Source organism: Capricornis sumatraensis, chromosome 13 (genome assembly GCF_032405125.1).
Source record: "Capricornis sumatraensis isolate serow.1 chromosome 13, serow.2, whole genome shotgun sequence".
Taxonomy (NCBI): Eukaryota; Metazoa; Chordata; class Mammalia; order Artiodactyla; family Bovidae; genus Capricornis; species Capricornis sumatraensis.
This window is the reverse complement of record NC_091081.1, coordinates 7,915,813-7,936,011: the sequence shown is the minus strand read 5'-3', so window position 1 is coordinate 7,936,011 and position 20,199 is coordinate 7,915,813. Positions and strand designations below refer to the sequence as shown.

The 20,199-nt window shown below is 36.7% G+C and overlaps 1 protein-coding gene across 1 annotated transcript in view; it reads right to left on the bottom strand.

Annotated features, from left to right (window-relative positions):
• BCKDHB (branched chain keto acid dehydrogenase E1 subunit beta) overlaps window positions 1–20,199 on the bottom strand; it is a 272,175-nt gene that overhangs the window by 54,462 nt on the left and 197,514 nt on the right. The window contains exon 9 of the mRNA XM_068985095.1: window positions 13,503–13,589. Within this exon, the coding sequence (XP_068841196.1) occupies window positions 13,503–13,589 (87 nt within the window). The remainder of the gene's footprint in view (window positions 1–13,502; window positions 13,590–20,199) is intronic.

The window sequence follows — 20,199 nt, the reverse complement described above, 5'->3', positions numbered from 1 at the left end:
TAGAAACCTATGCCCAGAAAAGTTCATGGTTAAAAAGCGAAAGCATAAATTTATTGTCAGAGTGCAGAGGCTGGAGATTCTTCCATAATGAGCTGCAAAGGTAAGACCAAATTTCAATTTTCTTAACTGTTAATACAAATTGGAATAACCATTGGTACTATTTTTAAAAGGCAAGTAGAATAAAGGAGAAAAATGGTGCTAGAACATTTAAAATTACAAGTCATCTCAGGGAAAACAGATTGTCTGACTGGTCCAGAAAGCATTCAACAGTACAGGCATAGCAAGTATTTCATACCTGCATTCTAAGCTGCATATTAAGAATAAGTTCAGTAAAGAAACACAAAAATGTAGATATTTTGATGGTGAAGTAGTCCTATCAAGAGAAAGGAAATAATCAGAACTTGTTTTAAACAATGGCATAACTATGATTGTGGGTTATAAATGTGAATTTTGAAATGTTAGCCATCTCAGTGCACTTTTTAAAACACAAATAATTAGATGCTTTTAATGGTACAGACATGAATTATCATTTCACCGAGCAATTTTGCTAAAGACAAATTGATTCATGGTGCCATCTGCAATATGAAACTATCTTTAATAGTAAACATCATTATATGATCCTTTCAAGGATTAAAAACAGAAGGTAAGTCTCTTCAAATGGATCAAGAATTAAAAATAAAATCCCTTCTTCAAAGTAATTTTAAAGAATATAATCAAATACTCAACACTTCCCCAATCAAATGTAATTTTTCAGACATTTCTGCAAATTAAAACAACCTCTTGAATGATTTCATTAATATTGATAGATTTGCTTCAAATCAAAACAATTATAAACTACATGATTTCTGTTTACAGCTTTCACTTTCGACTGCTTGTTTTGGCAGTTAAGTGTTGATTGTAACTTGTCTTAATTTTCACAAGTGTTTAGATTCAAATTGAGCAGAAAATTCATTAGCAGTAGTTAATCTCTATTTTCGTGTCTATTTTCAACTCAACTGTGTTTTGGCGAGCTGTGAACTCATTCATGGAGAGAGATGACAGGCCTTGTAACAACAAGTAAACTAATTTGAACTATACATTTAATTATTTAAATTACCAAAATAAAACGAACTTTCAACAGCAGCAACTTTACTGCCCACCAAGAGGCTGACAAAGCAGCTGAGAAATTTAGTTCTATCTCCAGAAGGCTGACCAGCTCCTGACGGTGAATACAATGCAGATAAAGCCTGCCTAAAATTTCTTGCCTGACATAAAAAGCTTCTCCGTATTTGCTGAGGACATTGCACAAGGTGACCAAGAACACTGCCCCCATCATGGATACATGCTCTGCTGCATCTCATTTACAAGATTTTAAATAACCTTATTGTGGTCTGAAAAATATTAAGACAAGGCCTTACTTGATACAATTATCTTTAATATGTGAGAAACTATTTGACAGCAATGAAGAAAAAGAACTATTTTAAATCAGTTGTAATTCTTTTTGATAATACAACCAGATGTTCAAGAATTACTGCTTCCGAAGGCAGCTATAACTCTCTAGGTGCTGAAATACAATTTAAAGGTACCAAATCACGGAAATCAGTAACTTTTTTTTTTGAGTATAGCTGAGTAACGATGTTATGTTAGTTTCAGGTGTACAGTAAAGCGATTCAGTTATACATATACATGTATCTTTTCTTTTATAAATTATTTTCCCACTTGAGTTATTAGAGTGTGTTGAGCAGAGCTGCTTGTGCTATACCTGTAGGTCCTTACTGGCTAACTATTTTAAATATAGTAATGTATAAATATCAATCTCAAAACTAAATTTTAAAAGAAAGTAATGCCTTAGATTCTGAGAACCTATGTTACTCATTAAATAGTCTGTTCATTCGATGAAGCTTTATTGGTAACTATTTAAAAGTAAGTGTTTCCTTTAGCCTCACTAGACAATTATGAGGAGGAAAAAAAGCACCAGGAGACTATTCAAAAGAAGTTACTTTCTGCCGAAAGGACAGGAAGTAGAATTGTGAAATTCTTCAGCGCAGAATATCAGTGCTTATTTCAGAGGTTAACTCAACAAACACAGAGCAAATCTTTTTTCTTTATTTAAATTTTTGGGGAGGGGCGGAGAGCAGAGGACAACAAACTGGAGTGGCGGCATACAAAAAGACAACACTTCAATCCAGCAGGCTTTGTGACTAGGCTTTCTATACACAATATAAGGCAGCAAGAATGTCATTCTTCAAAGGAATTGTTAACAACGGCGATGCCTGGGGAGAAGCACCTGCTTAGTGTCAGGCAGGGTTCTTAGGCACCAGGCTTACGGGAGCAAACATGAAGCTTGCCTTCTTTGGAGGGAAGAAAGACACTAAACAAATCAACAAGACACCTGCACACATTTCTCAGGCTACGAGGACAGGAAGATAGAGCCGTGTGGATGGAGGAAGACTCTGGGTTGCGGCGCTCCTGTTGATGCGGAGCTCCTTTGATGCGGCCTCAGGGGCCCTCTGTGGAGATGCTATTTCCAAACTGAGGTCCTGGAGAATCCATATATTCCTTTAAATAATTTCTACCCCATGATTTAGGACTACATTTTTATAACATAACCTTTCAGTTGAACACATTTATTTTCAAACATTCCAGCAGAATTAATTTTTCCCATCCAACTGGAAGATCTGTTGGTCTTAAGAGGGTTAGACAGGAGTGGTCTGGGACATCACCAAAAGGACACAACAAAACATTAACCGGAGTTTCCAAAGAAAGGGATAAAAATGCACAGGAGGTTTAGTGTAAATGCACCTTTGAATTCAAAGGGGACTACTTCTGACTGGAAAAATATTAAGGATTGTATGAGAGAAAGTGAGCACTTTCTTATTACCCAGAGAGATGGAATGTGGATAATCCTTTTTTTCTGACTGGCTTACGTCCAAAAGGATTTCCGAAAGAAAGATGGCAATCCAACGTAAAGTTAATACCAAAGAAAGGAAGAAAAATCAGCAGGGGATCCAATGTTGGTATCCTTACATACTATTAATGTTAGTTCCAGTATCACTGTCTAACCTGGGAAAATGAAATAATCTGAATATCCCAATATTATGCTGCTTTCACTTTTACAATGAGAGCAATGAATCAAATATACCATGCATGTGGGGAAAGAACTACCTTGAATAATAACCAAATCTATGTGCTGGGGCTTCACTGGTTTTAAAACTGTCCCACATCACAAACCTGAGTTAAGGATTACCACTATGAATGATAAGTCCCCAAATTCAAATGTACATGATGAAGAAACCACACCAATGTGAAATATGAAATTTAAAAAATCAACTCTATGAGCAAGCTCCGGGAGGTGGTGATGGACAGGAAAGCCTGGCGTGCTGCAATCCATGGGGTCGCAAAGAGTCGGACACGACTGAGCAACTGACCTGAACTGAACTGATGAGCAAAACGAGCTTTCTTATTTAAAACAATTTAGGAAGAATTAGAAGACTTACCATGTCTGTGAGAGAGATATCTAATTATAAGAAAGCTCTTAATTATCAATACTATAAATTATGATATATGTACATAGAAAATAAATTATAAGAGAGAAAATAAAAGTAATAGAAATTTTTACTTTTATTTTTTTCCTAAGCCCGAAGGCTCAGGGGATACAGAATTCGCCAGCATTGCAGGAGACATAGGAGATGGGGGTTTGATCCCTGGATCAGGAAGATTCTCTGGAGTAGGACATGGCAACCCACCCCAGTATTCTTGCCTGGAAAACCCCATGGACAGAGGAGCCTGGCCGGCTGCAGTCCAAAGGGTTGCAGAAGAGCTGGACGTGACTAAGTGACTAAACATACATGTGTGTATATTTTTTTTCTTTTCACAAAATTGGGCAAGTAAAACACCTGTAGGCTTGCCTAGTGAGTTTTTCATTATGCTACAATGGTTTTAACTATTCTTTCAATGGTTTTAATAAATCCACAATGTTCGGTATAATTCATTGAACTAGGGCTTCCCTGGTGGCTCAGTGATAAAGAATCCTCCTGCCACTGCGGGAAATACGAGTTCGATCCCTGATCTGGGAAGATTCCATGTGCCTCAAGGCAACTAAGCCCGTGAGCCACAGCTATTGAACTTGTGTTCCAGAGCTTGGGAGCCGCAACTACTACTGAAGTCAGTGGGCCCTAGGGCCCAGGTGCTGCAACAAGAGAAGCCACTTCAATAAGAAGCCAGCGCACTGCAAATAGAGAGTAGCCCTGCTCACGGCAACTAGAGAAAAGCCTGCAAGCAATGAAGACCCAGCACAACCAAAATAAATAAATAATTTATTCAACTATATTCCTGTTGCAATTGATAACTGCTTCCAATATTTTACTAATCAAACGCATGGCACGGAGAAGAATGCCCTTATCCATTTCTGTGTGTAATTCTAAACTGAGGAGCTGTAGAATTCACAAGTCAGAGTGCTGATACACATCACCAAACCAATTTCCTGGAAAGATGAATCATCAGTTTCTACATTCACCTTGCACCATTTCAACAATAAAAATAATTTATGTGTAAGTAGTACCACTTTTATGGGTAACAAAGAATAGTAATATCCCATTTTGAAATTTGCATTTTTAACTGTAATAAGTGGTGTATAGTTTCATGTTCTAAAAATAATCTGCCTCTGACCTTCAAATACAGGGCTGTTAATTTCCTTATTGATATTTAAGAATGTTTAGCACAGTACACATATTTATCTTTTGCCATATGTTCCAACACTTCTTCAGATGTCATTCTCCTTTTAACTGTGCTTGCTTTTGTCACACAAACATTTGTAACTTTATGCAAATACTTTAATCTGTGATAATATGATTGACCCTGCTGCGTTTTAATTTTCTGCTCAAAAAATTTCTTGCCCATATCAATCAGTTATTTTCTACATTTTTCCTTTAAATTCTGTAGTTTGATTTCCTTTTCTTTTTCTTTTCTACTCTATTTATTTAATTAATTGTTATTGGAGTAAGTTGCTACACTATGTCAGTTTCTGCTGTACAGCAGAGTGAATCAACGACATGTCTACACATACCGCCTCTATTTTGGATTTCCTTCCCATTTAGTAGAGCTTGCTCCCTGTGTTATACAGTAGGTTCTCATCGGTCATCTATTTTATACACAGCAACAATAGCATCTACATGCCAATCCCAGTATCCCAGTTCCTCCCACCATCCCTCCCTGGTGTCCATATGTTTGCTCTCTATGTCTGTGTCTCTATTCTGTTTTTGCAAGTAAGATCATCTATACCATAGCAACCCACTTCGGTATTCTCGCCTGGAGAATCCCATGGACAGAGGAGCCTGTGGACTACAGCCCATACGGTCACAAAGAGTCAGACACGACTGAAACGCCTTAGCACACGTGCATGCATACCACGCTCCTAGATTCCACATACATGCGTTAACACAGGGTATTTGTTTGAGTCATTTAGAGTTTATCAGGGGAACAGAAAACAAAGGGCAGGTTTGAGAGACTGAAAACCCGATTGCTAGCTGGATAGAGGTGGAGGGAGAGGATGTGGATGGGGGGAAGGAGGTTCAGGAGAACACCAAGGAAGGATTCAAATCGACAAAATGGCATCCCATGCTCAGCAAATATCATTGTGAGACTGAGCCCATTTCTAACAACTTTATCCCTCCTCTTTCACTCTAAGTCATATTTCTTGAAATAGTTGTCTCTGTTTATTTCTTCACCATTCAATCACCAGACCACATGCATGTGCTCTTTTCAAAGTCACCAGTGTCTTCTGGTTGCCACACTCAAGGCACGACCATCGGTCTAGCTGACAACCTTGGAAGCAGTTAATGTTGTTGGCCACGTGTTCCGCAGTGAAAGTCTCCCTCCTGGTCTTCCGCAGTGGCCCGCTCCCCTTCCCTTCCTCCTCTCCAGTCACTGCATCTTACCCTCCTCTATAGCTCTCGCTCTCTGCTCAGAAATGTTGGCAAGGACTGCTTCAGTAACTCCCCTTTTTAAGACTGTCCTTTTCCTGTGTGACCATACCATATCTATTCGACCTCAGCCAGCAACATAAGAAGATGGTCGCTTAGTCCTATCCTATATGTTAGAATCTCTTTGGAGCTTCCAAGACACACTTCCCTTCCTCATCCCAAAGCATACGAGTCTCAAATGAATTCATCATCTTCCACGGGTGATATTCTTAAACCTGTTTTCCAATGATATTCCCTGACTCAGTAAAAGGGCACCTCCATTCAAAATTCGCCCAAACTGGAAATCAAGCTAAGCCTTCCCTGCCCAACTCCTCCTTAATCAGTCAGCAAGACTTTCTTTCATACTCTCCTCCTCTCTCCAAAATTCACCTTTCTCTCCAACCTCACTTCTATGTCCTTGGTTTAGAAGACCTTCAAATCTCTCATCTAAATTACCCAAATAGGTTCCTAATCAATCTCTGTGACTTCCCATCTCACCCCACCCAATGCATCCTCAACATAAAATGCCAGAGGTTTTTCTAAATTGTAAATCTGTCTGTGTTAACCTCCTGCTTAAAATCCTTCAGTTACACCCCTTTGCCTTAACTAATGATAATTGTGACCATTGTTCTTTAAATTTGTGTAACTTCCTTTTTGCCAGGAAGTTTATAAGGTGTACTTTACATGCATATATGATGTATTTAAGCTGGAATTTGTATCTATGTGGCTGGTTCTGCTCTGTCCTGTCTATTTCCTCTACACAAAAACAAGCTGCTTAGGATTGATTACATGTAAGGTTTTCCCACTTACCTGTTGATCCTTACCTCATGCTACAAACATCACATTCTACACTTCACCCATATCAAACCCATTTTAAACTCTAGAATATCAGATATTTTTCCTGCCTCCTTATTTATATTGTTCCTTCTGCCTGAATCCTCACCCATATTCACTTCTCCAAGTTAACTTAGCCATCAAGTATTTTATAATCCCCGCATAGTCTTCTGAATATTTCTCTATCCTAATATGTACCACAGTATAATTATCTGTTTAGTGTCTATTTCTTCAACTGAATGTTAACTGTCTATAAGATAAGGACTCTATTTCTTGAAAGAAAGGTCCAAATTAAGGATATGCTCGGAAGATTCAGTAAAGGCTGGTTGCAAAAATTATCATTCAGGAAATGCCTAACAGGCCACTGTGATTGAAATAGGAGGGAGGGGGACAGGGTAAAACCTTTAAAAGAATGATATAGCTATAGGATATGACAAAGACCTAGCTGGTTAGAATCAACTAGGTTCAAGATGGTGGAAGATTTGACTTCTAGTAAACCTCGAGCCTCAGTGTATGCTCATTGTAATACAATAGCATAAGCTAAGTGACATACTCACCCAGCACCATGCCAATTCTGAGACAAATCATAGAAGGCCAAAAATTGGGCAATGGCCCAATTCCTGGAAATCCCCGCCCTCACCCCCAAAATAATTGGAATAATCCTCCCACTCATTGGCCTATGAAATTACCCAGCCCATAAAAACTAACCCCACCATATTTCAGGCTCTCTCTCCTTCTGAGAAGGCCCACATTCTTCCTGTGGGGTGTGTTTCTCCCAAGGTGTTTCACCTTCTAGATGGCCCACATTCTGTTCTCTCTAAATAAATCCACTTCTTACCTATGACTTTGTCTCTCACTAAATTCTTTCTGTGATGAGACATGATGAACTTCAAATTCACCAGCAACATGACCACTGGTACCAGAATCATAAAAGGATGTGAGTAATAACACTGCAAACGGTTGGGGCAGATAAGGATTGTGACCTAAAGATCTTATTCCTATAGCCAGAGAACTTCTACTGGAGGTTTTCAAACAGATGAGGGACAACCTCTGATGTGTGTGTTAAGAAAATAATGCATGGTAAAGTGATACAATGTGAGAGGCTTAGGGACAGTGATAAGAAGACAATTTAATAGGCCCAGAAAGAGCTGAGAGAAAGAGAATTCATTTTGAGATGAGCTGATTTCCAGAAACTGGGAGATATCCATATACTGATGTCTACCTTTTCTCCCTGTCTCAAGTTAAAAATCTTTCCACATAAACCATTTTATCATACAAATTTCTTATCCTTACCAAAATCAGCATGAAGTTGGAGTTTTCAGTCTAAGGCCCCACAGGCAGAGTGAATCATGAAGGTTTCAGATTTGAAGGTTTTAAGACTAGCCTCGCAAATGGTTGAGATCGCCCAGGGAAGAATGGGGAGAGGAAAAAGAGGGCTGATGGGAGAAGCTTGGCCACGTGCACGCTAAGGAGCAAAGGAGAAAGAGACGCTGGAGGAGGCAATGAGTGGGCAGAGCAAGGGGGAAGACCAACAGAGCAAAGCACGCGCTTCACCTCTAACGGGGATGCAGCAGCTCCGCCCATAATGCATCCCCAGAAAGACTGTCTCTGGCTTATATTTATGACCACAGAAGCTGCTCACTGAACATTCAACAGGCTTCAGGGCAAAGTTCCATTTTAAGAAGGTCATTGCATATCTGAGTACTCTATTCTGATGCTTTGGCTCCATCTAGATAGACGTTAGTACATAAGTACACTTTTCCTGATGGCTCTTTTTGTTGTTGGCAAATGCTTCGAATCACTCATAGAAAAAGAAGAGCAACAAGATTATGAAATTGTCGTTAACTGTTCATCCGATTACTGCCTTGACAGTTTCCTCTGATGACTCTTTATCAACACAGTAATTTTATTTCAACATGTTTTTCACAATGGTAAAAAACTCAAGACCACTTAGGATGTTTTCCCTCTTCTTCAGATTGATGTTTTTAAACCAGAGGGTTGGAAATTTGGTGGTAATAATAAGTTTATAGGAAAAAATATCCTTCTGCATAATCCTTTCTAACATGAAACAGTGAAAAAGACAAAATTCTTTACTTGAAAATCATGAAAGCTTCCTTTTACGTGGGCTAATGTAAACCCTATAAAAGCCCTCTCAAACTTTTAGAATATGATTACCTTAAAAATATATGTCTATATGCACAATTTCTGGGTTCTCATCCTAAGAAATAGAGACTGCACAGAAAGGATGGAACAATGGTATGGAAATTCACCATCCTCTCCAGTTGGACTCTTTATTGCAGACTTATTGCTTCCATGTGTTAAAAAAAAAAAAAATTTCAAATCTTTAAGCAGCCCCAATCCCTAAAATTTTTGGCACTCTTATTAAGCACTAAATCCAGAGAAGAAAAAAAAAAATTGTATTATTATCCCAAGCTTATCTGAGTCAAGATTTAGTTGATCATTATGGGAATGCATTAGAAATTAATAATAAAGTTGGTTTCTACAAGGCTTAAAGAAATTACACTTTCTAAAACTACTAAAATACCAGAAACTATTTAGTCTTAATATTGATAAATAATGCCTATTCCAAATACTGTATTCTAGGATATATGATACATATAAATTGGGGGAAATATTTAAATGGATGAGGTTGACATATTTTTCTACACAATAAATTTTTTGTGTTTTATTTTTAAGCTGTGATTACACAAAGCTGAGGAATACAAACATCACATCAAATTAAATCATAATTTTCCAAAACAACACAATCTTCACTCAAACTCCACAATGAGGTCAATGAATTAGCTAAACTCTGTTGTCTCTGCGCTTTTCCACAAATCAGGGTACAGAATGGAACGTGTAACTCCCTAAAAGCAGCTCTCCTCCAAGTTTCGGTATGTGTCAAAGGAAAGAAGGGGAAAGCTCCCTCACCCCAAAGTGAGAACAGATGGGAATGTCAAGTTTTAGATGGGAAGAGACAGTGAAGCCTTGGATGACCGACCCAGAAATCATCCCCTGAGGGAGCCAGATATACCAGACCTCACTCAGCTTGTTCTGCCCTTCAGTTAACTTCCAAATTAATCCAGCAGGAATGCAAAGGAGTGCTCAGCTTTGATGGATTGGTTTTGATTTTTCTAAGCATTTACATAAATTTTATGAAGAAACTACTGAGAGATATGTTTCAAATGTTAGCTTTAATTAATACAAAGTACCCTCCTAAACACTTCTGTGACTTTAACATTAGTCCCAACCGAGACTGGTAACAGTGAATATTTACTGAAATAATAAAATAAATGGCTTTAGGAAAAAGACGCAACGGGCATGAGAAAATTTGTGTACACTGAACTCCTTGTATGATAGAAGAACCATCTGCTATAAATTGGAAAGTTATAGAAATAAAATATGGACATATTTTATGTTCATTCTTTTCATATTTTATCTAGCTAAAAATCATCAGTAGGAAAGCCAGCAATACTTCCCATACTAGCAAAAACTTCCTTTACTTGACATTCAATATTACACAACATGATATAATTTTTCCATCAAAAAATATCAATTATAAACTTAAAGAAATATTGTCTAAAGTGCTGTATTCTCTTCAAGATTTTTAATTTTTAAAATGGGATATAATTCAAAATTTGAGGAAAATAGAAAATCGTGCTCTCAGTTTTGAATTTAAAACAATAGTTCTGTTGTTAACAGTCGTTCTCTCAAAATATTATATTTTTAAGAGCAATTTCATAAGATTAAGCACGAGCTCTTAAAGAACTACCAAATGTTTTCCACAAAACGATGCTTGGGGAGTACATTTTGTTTGTGTTTGTTCACTTTCACATAAAATTTAAATTCGTTGATACAACAAGAATAACTCAGCATTTTAATCCTTAGTGCTCACGTGTACAGATCACTCTCATCCCTAATTTCAAACTTCTTTTCTAGGACAACAATGAAAGGTTTCTCTATGTACCTTTTCCCTGTGCCCCAGAAAATCGCTTTCAAAATCTTAACCCTGCTTTATCTTATTTGACCTTACAAAATATACACAACAAAAAGAAACAGGGAAGCATGAACTGTTCCAAGTGGTGGAAGCAGCTGCACCTCACACTTAAGTGATTTCAGTTTAAACAAACCCAGGCACTGGGTAATTTGATACAGGCTTCACTTACAATAGGGAATGTGACCGATCTTCCGTAAAGAAGAGGCTCAATACGATATGCCGCATTTATTTGAATATGTGCATGAAACAATTACTGAAAAGTAGATTATATTATTCAGATTATTCTACATTTTATGCAGACATTACCACCAAATTTTTTTTTTAACCCTCTCAAAGTGTTTAGCATTTCTTTTCTTTCTAGTCAACACACAAAAGCCACAACAGGCAGACTATTCAGAGATACTATGCTGATTATATTTTGCTAAAATTCACTTTCTATCCTTTCCATTTGTACAAGTAATATCTGAATTTGGCAAAAACAACTGTGAACATTTTCTAAATCTTTTTCGTATTAATAAATCCAAATTCAAATTCCCCAAAACTACAGATTTTACATTGTTGCCTTAAATCATTTTGTGATTTGTTGGTAGAAAAGTTCTCACATGGGAAACAGAGAACATTTTATAATGAATCGAAAATTTCTATCTTCCTCCTGTGGCAGGAGGGGTACTCTGAATAAAGAATGTGCACTCAACATTTACTCAAGACTCCTATCCTAGACCCAAATCTTCCACTTAATTTTTAAATTGGTTCAATCACGAGCACTATGAATGACAAACACTCATCTGTTAAAGGAACACAGTTGGTTTGGCTTCAAAATTTCTCAGACCTCAGACACTCAGGATCAGTGGGCATTTTGGGAGTCTGAGTATTACAAGGTATGGTCTTTGTTTTGGTGTCTTCATATTATGATAAAAAATATGACCATATTCTGGATCATCTCTTTCACAAACTTGATCACTGATTATTATCATATAACTTCAGGATCTGATTTTGATACAGTGTTTATGACCTTGGTGTTAACTTTTTACACTGACTGTATTTAGCTCATAATATGATACTCCTCAAACTAGAATTCACTGGTTTACTATTGGAGCCCGAGAGACAATTTTCCTTCAACACAAGTCCACATATTTTTCAAGACCAGTAGACACTAGGTTAGATAATCTTTCTAATTCTTTTCCACACTGAAACATATGTTACATTCTATTTCAGCTTATAACAATTAATGGAATTCAAATTTTAAAAGCATATTTAGAGAAATCAGATTTTAGTTATAATTTCTAAATTCTATGTTCTACTTATTTTCCTTTTACCTTTAAATGATAGTGAAATTTTTGAGATAACAGTAAGATGATATTCAGTGGGCAAAATGAAACAGGCTGTCAAACAGAGGTTCCATTAGCAACAGCCAGTTCCTCTCATTCAAATGGGTTTAGTGGACCACATATTAAGTAGGAATCAGAAAATCCTAGTTTCTTTTTCCAGTCTGCCCTTGACTTGAAATGGAATCTTGGTGTTAGTGATTCATTCTTGCAAGCCTCATTTTTTTTTTTCCTTCCAAAGATAGTACATTACATTATTCATGAATAAAATGCACAGTAAATACCAGGTATTCATATTACATAACGATAAGCAATATGCTTCAAATTGTAGTCTCTATAATAAAGAAAACAAATCTACAAAACTCAAGTATTTTCTTAATTTTGTTAATGGTAATATATACAATATGTAAAAATAACAGCATAATTTTTATCACAATTATGAATTCTTTTGATCTAGTTTTAATGCTTTAATTTGATTCATCTAATTTTAAAATATTTATAACATTGTCAATTCATATTTAAAGATATTTTATTGGTAGAAATGATCAAGGTTCATATCTCATAATTTCATATCAAAATTTTAAAACTTAAACTCTTAAAGAATTTTCAATGTATATGTATCTCAACAATAGAATCATCTTACCACCAGTAAGGTAAAATGTTTGCCAGCTACAAAGATACTCTAAATTTAAAATTCATGCAAATTTCCACTTAAAATATAGTTATTTAATTTTTTATTTTAAAAAATTGTAAAGATGAAACATTTAAATAATCTTATTCATATCTAAATATAAACGTGAATGAAAGTTTCAAGTAAAAATCCTCTAAAGAGATCTGTAGAATTTTTTCCTGATAATCGGCATCTTAACTGAATACTTTTTAAAAAGAGGCTTTTAAACCATTTCAAAAGTGTTCAATAGCATACTGTAATGCAGTTAATCAAATTAATAAATTAATCATTGACTGTAAAATTATTTGCTGAATTTAAATTACTGACTTTTGACAGATTCATTTTTTTTTTTTTTGTAAGGTGAAGGCTATTAAAATCAGTCTTATAAACCATTTCCTGATAAGCTTTATCATGAAAAGTTCTATCAAAAGAGAAACATCACATTCAAATTTAAGAGTTTGCTTTTCCGGTTATCCTAGCAAACATAGCCCACATAATTTTCTTAAGATCATTTCAAACTTCCTTCTTCCTATTACGGAATTTTTCAGCTTTCAAGATTTCTTTTTAAGAAGATGTAATCAGACCATTATCTGAAGGACAGTGAACAGGAGTCAAACACAAAAATGTACATTTCTAAACAGTGCATACTTTTACATATTGTGATAAGTAATTTTGTTCTTGGAATAGACATATGCAATTGCACAAATGCTTACATCAGTGCCAAAAAGTTACTCTACCTGAACCGTTGAGCTGATCTCGGAGGCAAAGCCGCCCGTCAAAGGAGCCTCGTGACTTACTAGCAGTCGCCCTGTTTTGATCACAGACTGAAAGAGAAAAGGAAGTCTGAGACTGAAGACAACTCATATTTCAAGTATACAATGGTAGTTTTAAGTAATAAAAATAATTATTTATATTCAATAAACAATTTAAAATTAGCATTTCAATTTTATGCCAAATAAGTAGTAACTCCCTTTCAACTGGACAGTTGTTTGATTTCTGCACTGCTAAAAAAGTTTTCAGTAGTTTAAAATCCTATGGCAAAAGAAAAATGAGATTTGTAATTCTATGTATGTCATTAAAAATGTACTTTTGTGCTATAAATGGAATTATTGTATTTCAAATTTTCCTGAGTATCATTTATTTTCATCATATGACTTTAAGAATGAAAGTGTCTTTTTGTCCATTTGGGAACATATGTGCACATATATACGTAGTCTTAGGACATTTTTGTGTGGGTGCTGAGAAGGAAAACATAAAAATAGCATGTAAAAACTGTAACAAAGGAAAAGCTCAAGCCACTAGACATTAAAGAAAACCAAGCAAGCAGAAATCACCAGGAAAGTAAAGGCAATTACAACTCTCTTCATTCAAGTGCACTGAAATTTGGTTAACGACCACAAGTCCATTTTAAAGTAGAAAATGTCACAGACAATAAGGACATATGCTCAACACTGGCTTAGTGTGGTGTGCATGGCATACTCTGTACAATAATAAATCAAAAAGTAGAGCTATGATATCATAGCAGGATGCCAGGGTGGCGGAAGGTTAAGAAATATTAAAATCAACAGCAAGTTACTGCTTAAAATACGTTACACAATCACCATATCACAAAGGAGAAGTTGTAGTTTCTCCTCTACATTTCCAATCAGTTGCTATCATCTTCTTTAAATTCTACATTACTATTTTAGAAACATGAAATAAAAGCCTTCCAAACAGAAAGCTTACAGGCAGAGGTCATTTGAGTGCCCCTCACTTTACTGCGCTGTGCACGTAACTGCAGTTTTTACAAACTGAAGTTGACATTGTCAGATGATGGTTAGCATTATTTTTTAGCAATATTTTTTTAATTAAGATAACATACATTTTTTAGACATAATGTTATTATACACTTTATAGACAGTGTAGTGTAAGCATAATTTTTATATGCATTAGGAAGCCAAAACATTCATGTCACTCGCTTTATTGCAGTATTTGCTTTATCTTGGCCGTCTGGAACCGAATCCTCAATATCTCCAAGGTATGCCTGTGTATAAATTAAAATATTTCCTTCATTCTAGGCAATTAAAGTTTAGAATTTCAAGAGCATGCAGCAGTTTCAGCCTGCAGATGTAAAACTCTAAGATATGGCCAGTAGCCACGACAAAAATAAGTTACTATATCTACTATGTAAATAGTGACTGAAGAATGTAAAATTTTATGAACACTTTAAAGAACACCATCGCCTACTAATGAAATATTAACCTTGGAACATGTTGGTTTTTGAATTTTATGACTATGATTAATTATGCCAGTGTGAAAGGCACAAATTAAATTTTAAAGCACCTGGTTAGAAATATAAAGCCAAAAATATTCCACAATCAGGAAAAAAATAAATGCATTCTCAAAGCATTTCCTAAAAAGGTGTCCTGAGTTCAAAGATTGCCTATTCAATAAACAGATTTGACAACCAAACCTTTCTTAAAGCTCTGAAACCCAGAACTCTGCCAACATAAGAGCGTCTAAGAATGATACTGTCAAAATCCATCTCAGCTAGACTGTGCAACCTAGCTAGTGGGTAGAAATGAGAAACATCTATAAAAATGCTGTAATTATGTTCAAACCTCATACAACAGAGCTGGTATTTTTTATGTGAACTGAGTCTTATCCAAGATCAAATGACAAACTTGAGGATGCTCTCAAAAGGCTAATAAGCAGCCAAGGCCAGTGGCCTACCCTTCCTCTAGCCTGCAGAAGGTAGTAGGGACACTAAGCACACACACATGTACTCAAGGTAGAAGTTTCCAACCTGTGGCGTTCATGCAACATGATGCATAAGCAGATAAACTCTGTCAACAGGGAAAAGCTAAATAAAACGAGATACATCAGTACAGCAGAGTATTACACAGTCATGAAAAAAACTGAGGGCATGCAACAGTGCCTGTGATAGCTAGTTGATAAAATAAGCAAATTGCAGAAGAGCATCATCTCATTTTTCTGAAAAGCCACCACCTCATTAGTGGGGACACCAGTAAATATAGCCATATACATTGAGCCAACATGTATAAAGAGTCTAGAAGAATTTATTCCAAACTATCAAAACTTGTTTCTCCTGCACACTGACAGTGAAGGGAGTGTGGGGGGAAAAACTTTTGCTTCTCTTTTATACTTTCTGTGAAAAGTACATTTATGTTATTGAAAATATTCTCAATAAGTCTAAAATAAATAAAAACAAAAGGAAGGATCTTTCCAATTGATGCTGAAGGTAACAAATGCATGTGATGTTACAGTCATAATCTCAAAAAAATAATATTTTTATGTTATTTTAGGAGTAGCTTCAGATACAAGGGAACCCTGAGATCCCAAACTCCACCAGCAAAGAGGCAAGTGAAAACATAGGGAGTCAGCCAGCCCTGTGCCAGGCTCTGTATGACTAGCTGAATGTCAAGATCATAACCAGCCCATCTCTTGACCTTCAAGCTGGATCCCAGACAAAATGGGAAATCAGCTATTAGCATCAGAGAAGGTGAAGTTCTTCAACACCTCTGCAAGCATGTTACATAAAAATGCAAGTTCTTGAATCAGGAGTTATGCTGACAGTTCTGAAAGTAATTCTAGAAATTTTTAAAACACCAAGACTTAAAGGGTAGACACAAAATGAAATGTTAACAATGCTGCGAGTCTATGGAAATTGTCAAAGCACCCGAACCAGTGAGAAAGTGAAGCTACAGCAACAAGAGAGGAGTCAGAAATAATAATCAAAATCCCTAAACCACTGATTATCACAGCGGTTGCTCTTGTGTTAGGCTCTGAGCCTAGTCTTTTAATTTATTTAACTGTGACTGCACCTAAATTTCATTTCTGCTTCTTAAATTCATCTAGTCCCTGAAAAGTATTAAAATGTATAAAATAAAATTACATCAAATTCTGAAAAATGCCCAAGTATAGACAAAACATTGACATTTTCAAAATAATAACATCCATCATAAAAGGCTGAGTCTATAAACAGAATTGCAAGATTTTGTAAGGTCCATAAAGAAGGCTGAGTGCCAAAGAATTGATGCTTTCAAACTGTAGTGCTGGAGAAGACTCTTGAGAGTCCCTTGGACAGCAAGGAGATCAAATCAGTCCATCCTAAGGAAATCAATTCTGAATATTCATTGGAAGGACTGATGCTGAAGCTGAGGTTCTAATAGTTTAGCCATCTTATGTAAAGAACCAACTCATTGGAAAAGACCCTGATGCTGAGAAAGATGGAAGGCAAAAGGAGAACAGGGCAGCAGAGGATGAGATGGTTAGACAACATCACTGACTCAATGGACATAAATTTGAGCAAACTTTGGGAGATAGAGAAGGACAGAGGGGCTTGGAGTGCTGCAGTCCATGGGGTCACCAAGAATCACACGCGACTTAGTGAATGATCACTGAACAAGTATAAGTTCAACTTGGTATGTGCTTCTTATCATTCATAATTTTAACTTACTAAAATTTCTGACGATAGCTTCTTTTCTATTTCAGAAACTATTAACACTGTTAGCATTACAATAATGAGATCACTGCAAATATACAAAGTAAAGTGTTACTCTTTCCATGCTTGGTGATTCAACCAGACATTCTGATTAAACTACATCTTCTGTCAACTTTAACAGGCATTTCATTTTCATACATTAAGGCACACTGATATCCAGCTGCTGGGAAATTTTTCTGGCCAAATTTAGCATTCTGACCTACTTAGATAGTAAAAATATGATGCCTTTCAACAGAGATAGCCATTAACCTTTTAAAAATAAATCACTGTAGATATAAACACTAATAAGGGTTTACTATTCCTTTTCTTTACAAAAAAAAAAGTGATATTTCAAGTTTCAAGTTTTCTTCTGAGATAAATGTAATGCTCCACTTGAAAAAAAAAAATTTAAGAGTTTTTAAAAAACTTTTCAATAGGAAAGCTAAACCTATCACAGCCAGGAAAGATCACATAAGGCTGGATTTTCCAGTATCTGCTTCTTCAGCTTCTTGCCACTGAGACCTGTTCCAGGATCCTGGCCTCAGCCAGAGGGAGCAGTAATGAGTTAGAGACGCTAATGGCACCAGGAAAAGCTGAGCCAATTCAAGATGAGGACCCCAAATAACATGTCAGTGTCCCCTAGTAGTCATAGTTTAGTCACTAAGTCGTGTCCAACTCCTGCGACTCCGCCAGGCTCCACTGTCCATGAGATTCTCCAGCAAGAATGCTGGAGTGGGTTGCCATTCCCTTCTCCATCAGTGTTCCTGACCAGAAAACGAACGGGCTTTCCCTGTGAGGGCTGGAGAAATTTGTCAAGAAAACTTAGAAAGCAATTCTGAAAGGCAAGGAGTGAAACAACCTACGGCCGTCAAGTCTGCCCTGGGTTTCTCCCAGAGATTCTCACTCTTTCTGTCGTCCCCTCCCCCAGGGCATCAACACGAGGGGAACTATGAGGAGCCACCAAAAGGTTAATGCTGAATGCGCAAGGACATTGCAGCTCAGATGGCAAAGAATCTGCCTGCAATGTGGGAGACCTGGGTTCGATCCCTGGGTCGTGAAGATCCTCAGGAGAAGGGAATGGCTACTTACCCACTCCAGTATTTTTGCCTGGAATATTCCACGGACAGAGCAACCTGGTGGGCTACAGTTCACAGGATTGCAAAGAGTCAGACACAACTGAGCAGCTAACACACACACAACCAACAGATCACAGCACCCCTGCTCTGAAAGAACCTTCAAGATACCTTGTTCCTAGTTTGTTCCTGACTTTTTCCCATTGCGCATCTTTTGCCCAGACATCACTACTAATGGCCACAACGTCAAGCTATCTATGTGGGACATCTAGTCCAAGGCTTAGACTATGGGAGACACTCCAGGAAAGTCAACTAGCTAAAAATTCATTAAAGTAATTAAACTATATTAAGTATGTCCTTCTTTAATGTCTTGAAGCTACTGCTTTCTTAGCAAAATCTACTTTCAAGATAGCACAATGGCATACTTCAGCACATCCCAGAACAGTGTCTGTACAAAATAACAGACTCTAAATTGAGGACATTTTAATGGAGCTTTAACAATAAGATATCTGTAGTAATAGCAGAGTTGAGAAGTTAAACTCCGGTAAAATGATTGCACAGATTTTGGCTTGCCCAAACACGGGACATATGTTTTAGTGAATGCAGCCTTTAAAGATTTTAGCACAATCCAACCAGGAAAACTGTTAAGCTGTCATTCCAGGAGAAAATGATACAGAAAGGCAGACCATTAAGCTTGCATATGTCTGAAAGTGTAACACACATTCAAAAAGCAAAAATGTATTTTTTTTTTTAAAATCTCTGATTCAAAACCTATAGCAAGATCCTCTTCCTACAAAGTAAATCAACCTGACCTACACCAAGTTCAGTGGCTTATTCTGATGACTGACAAGATAAAGTAGGAATACTACACTGGATAGGCAATTTACAGCCCTTTTAACATTTTTTATCTGAATATAAAGATAATGAAAAGCAAAAGAAACCTCAGAGCTGGCCTTTACTAGCTCCTTTCGAAACCAAATCTGCTTATAAATACATATGAGCAGAAGGAAGAGTCAAGTTGCATCTTTGTTTCATTAATCAAGAGCACGTCCATAACAACTAAATAATCTAGGAGCATTAAGGACATGATTTTAATTAGCCCCAAATATCACTAAGATAAATTAAATTTTTGAGATGTTTTCTTGTTTAGTAGCCAAGTGCATTTGTCACATTAGCTGAAAAGAAACTTCACAATCAGTCACAGGCTAACAAATGCATTCATATATGCCTAGTAACTGCTATTAATCTGCCAGAGTGTCACACACAATCAGACCACTGGCTGATAGTCCTCTGGAGAAATACCAGTGCTGAAAGAGAAGGAAGAGTCGTGAACTCCAGAGAAAGTTTGGAAAACTCCATTTTGGCAAGGCTATGAGTAATGGGGTTAGAAAGAGTTTGGTATCATAGGAAATTGGTGTAAACGGAGAAAAACTAAATCCTCAGAGCTTTCTCACCCATGTGGAAAAAGGAGGTAAGGGAGCAAGCAGAGCATAAAGAGAATTGAATAAAGTCAACAGAAGAAGCATGAGCAAATCACTCTGACAAAGGCATGAAGGGTTTGGGAAAATGTCAGACAACTTCACTGGTTCACTCTTGCCTGAGTTACTGGCATAATCGGAGCTGACGAGCCTAGGAAAAAAACACTTTTGCAAAAATTAAAAGTGGAAGTCTTTCTGAAAGTTATTTTAAAGCATGTCAGACGAACGTTCTGCCATCACTCAACCTTACCTTCCCAGTTTGTGTCCTTATAGTCCCTCCAGGCTCCAGGCACATCAGGCTACTCGCTAGTCCATGCCTGTGACCCATACTTTCCTACCTCTGAGTTTGTTCCCCAAATTCTGGAGGCTAACTGTGACCTAACCCTCTTTTCAGCATCAT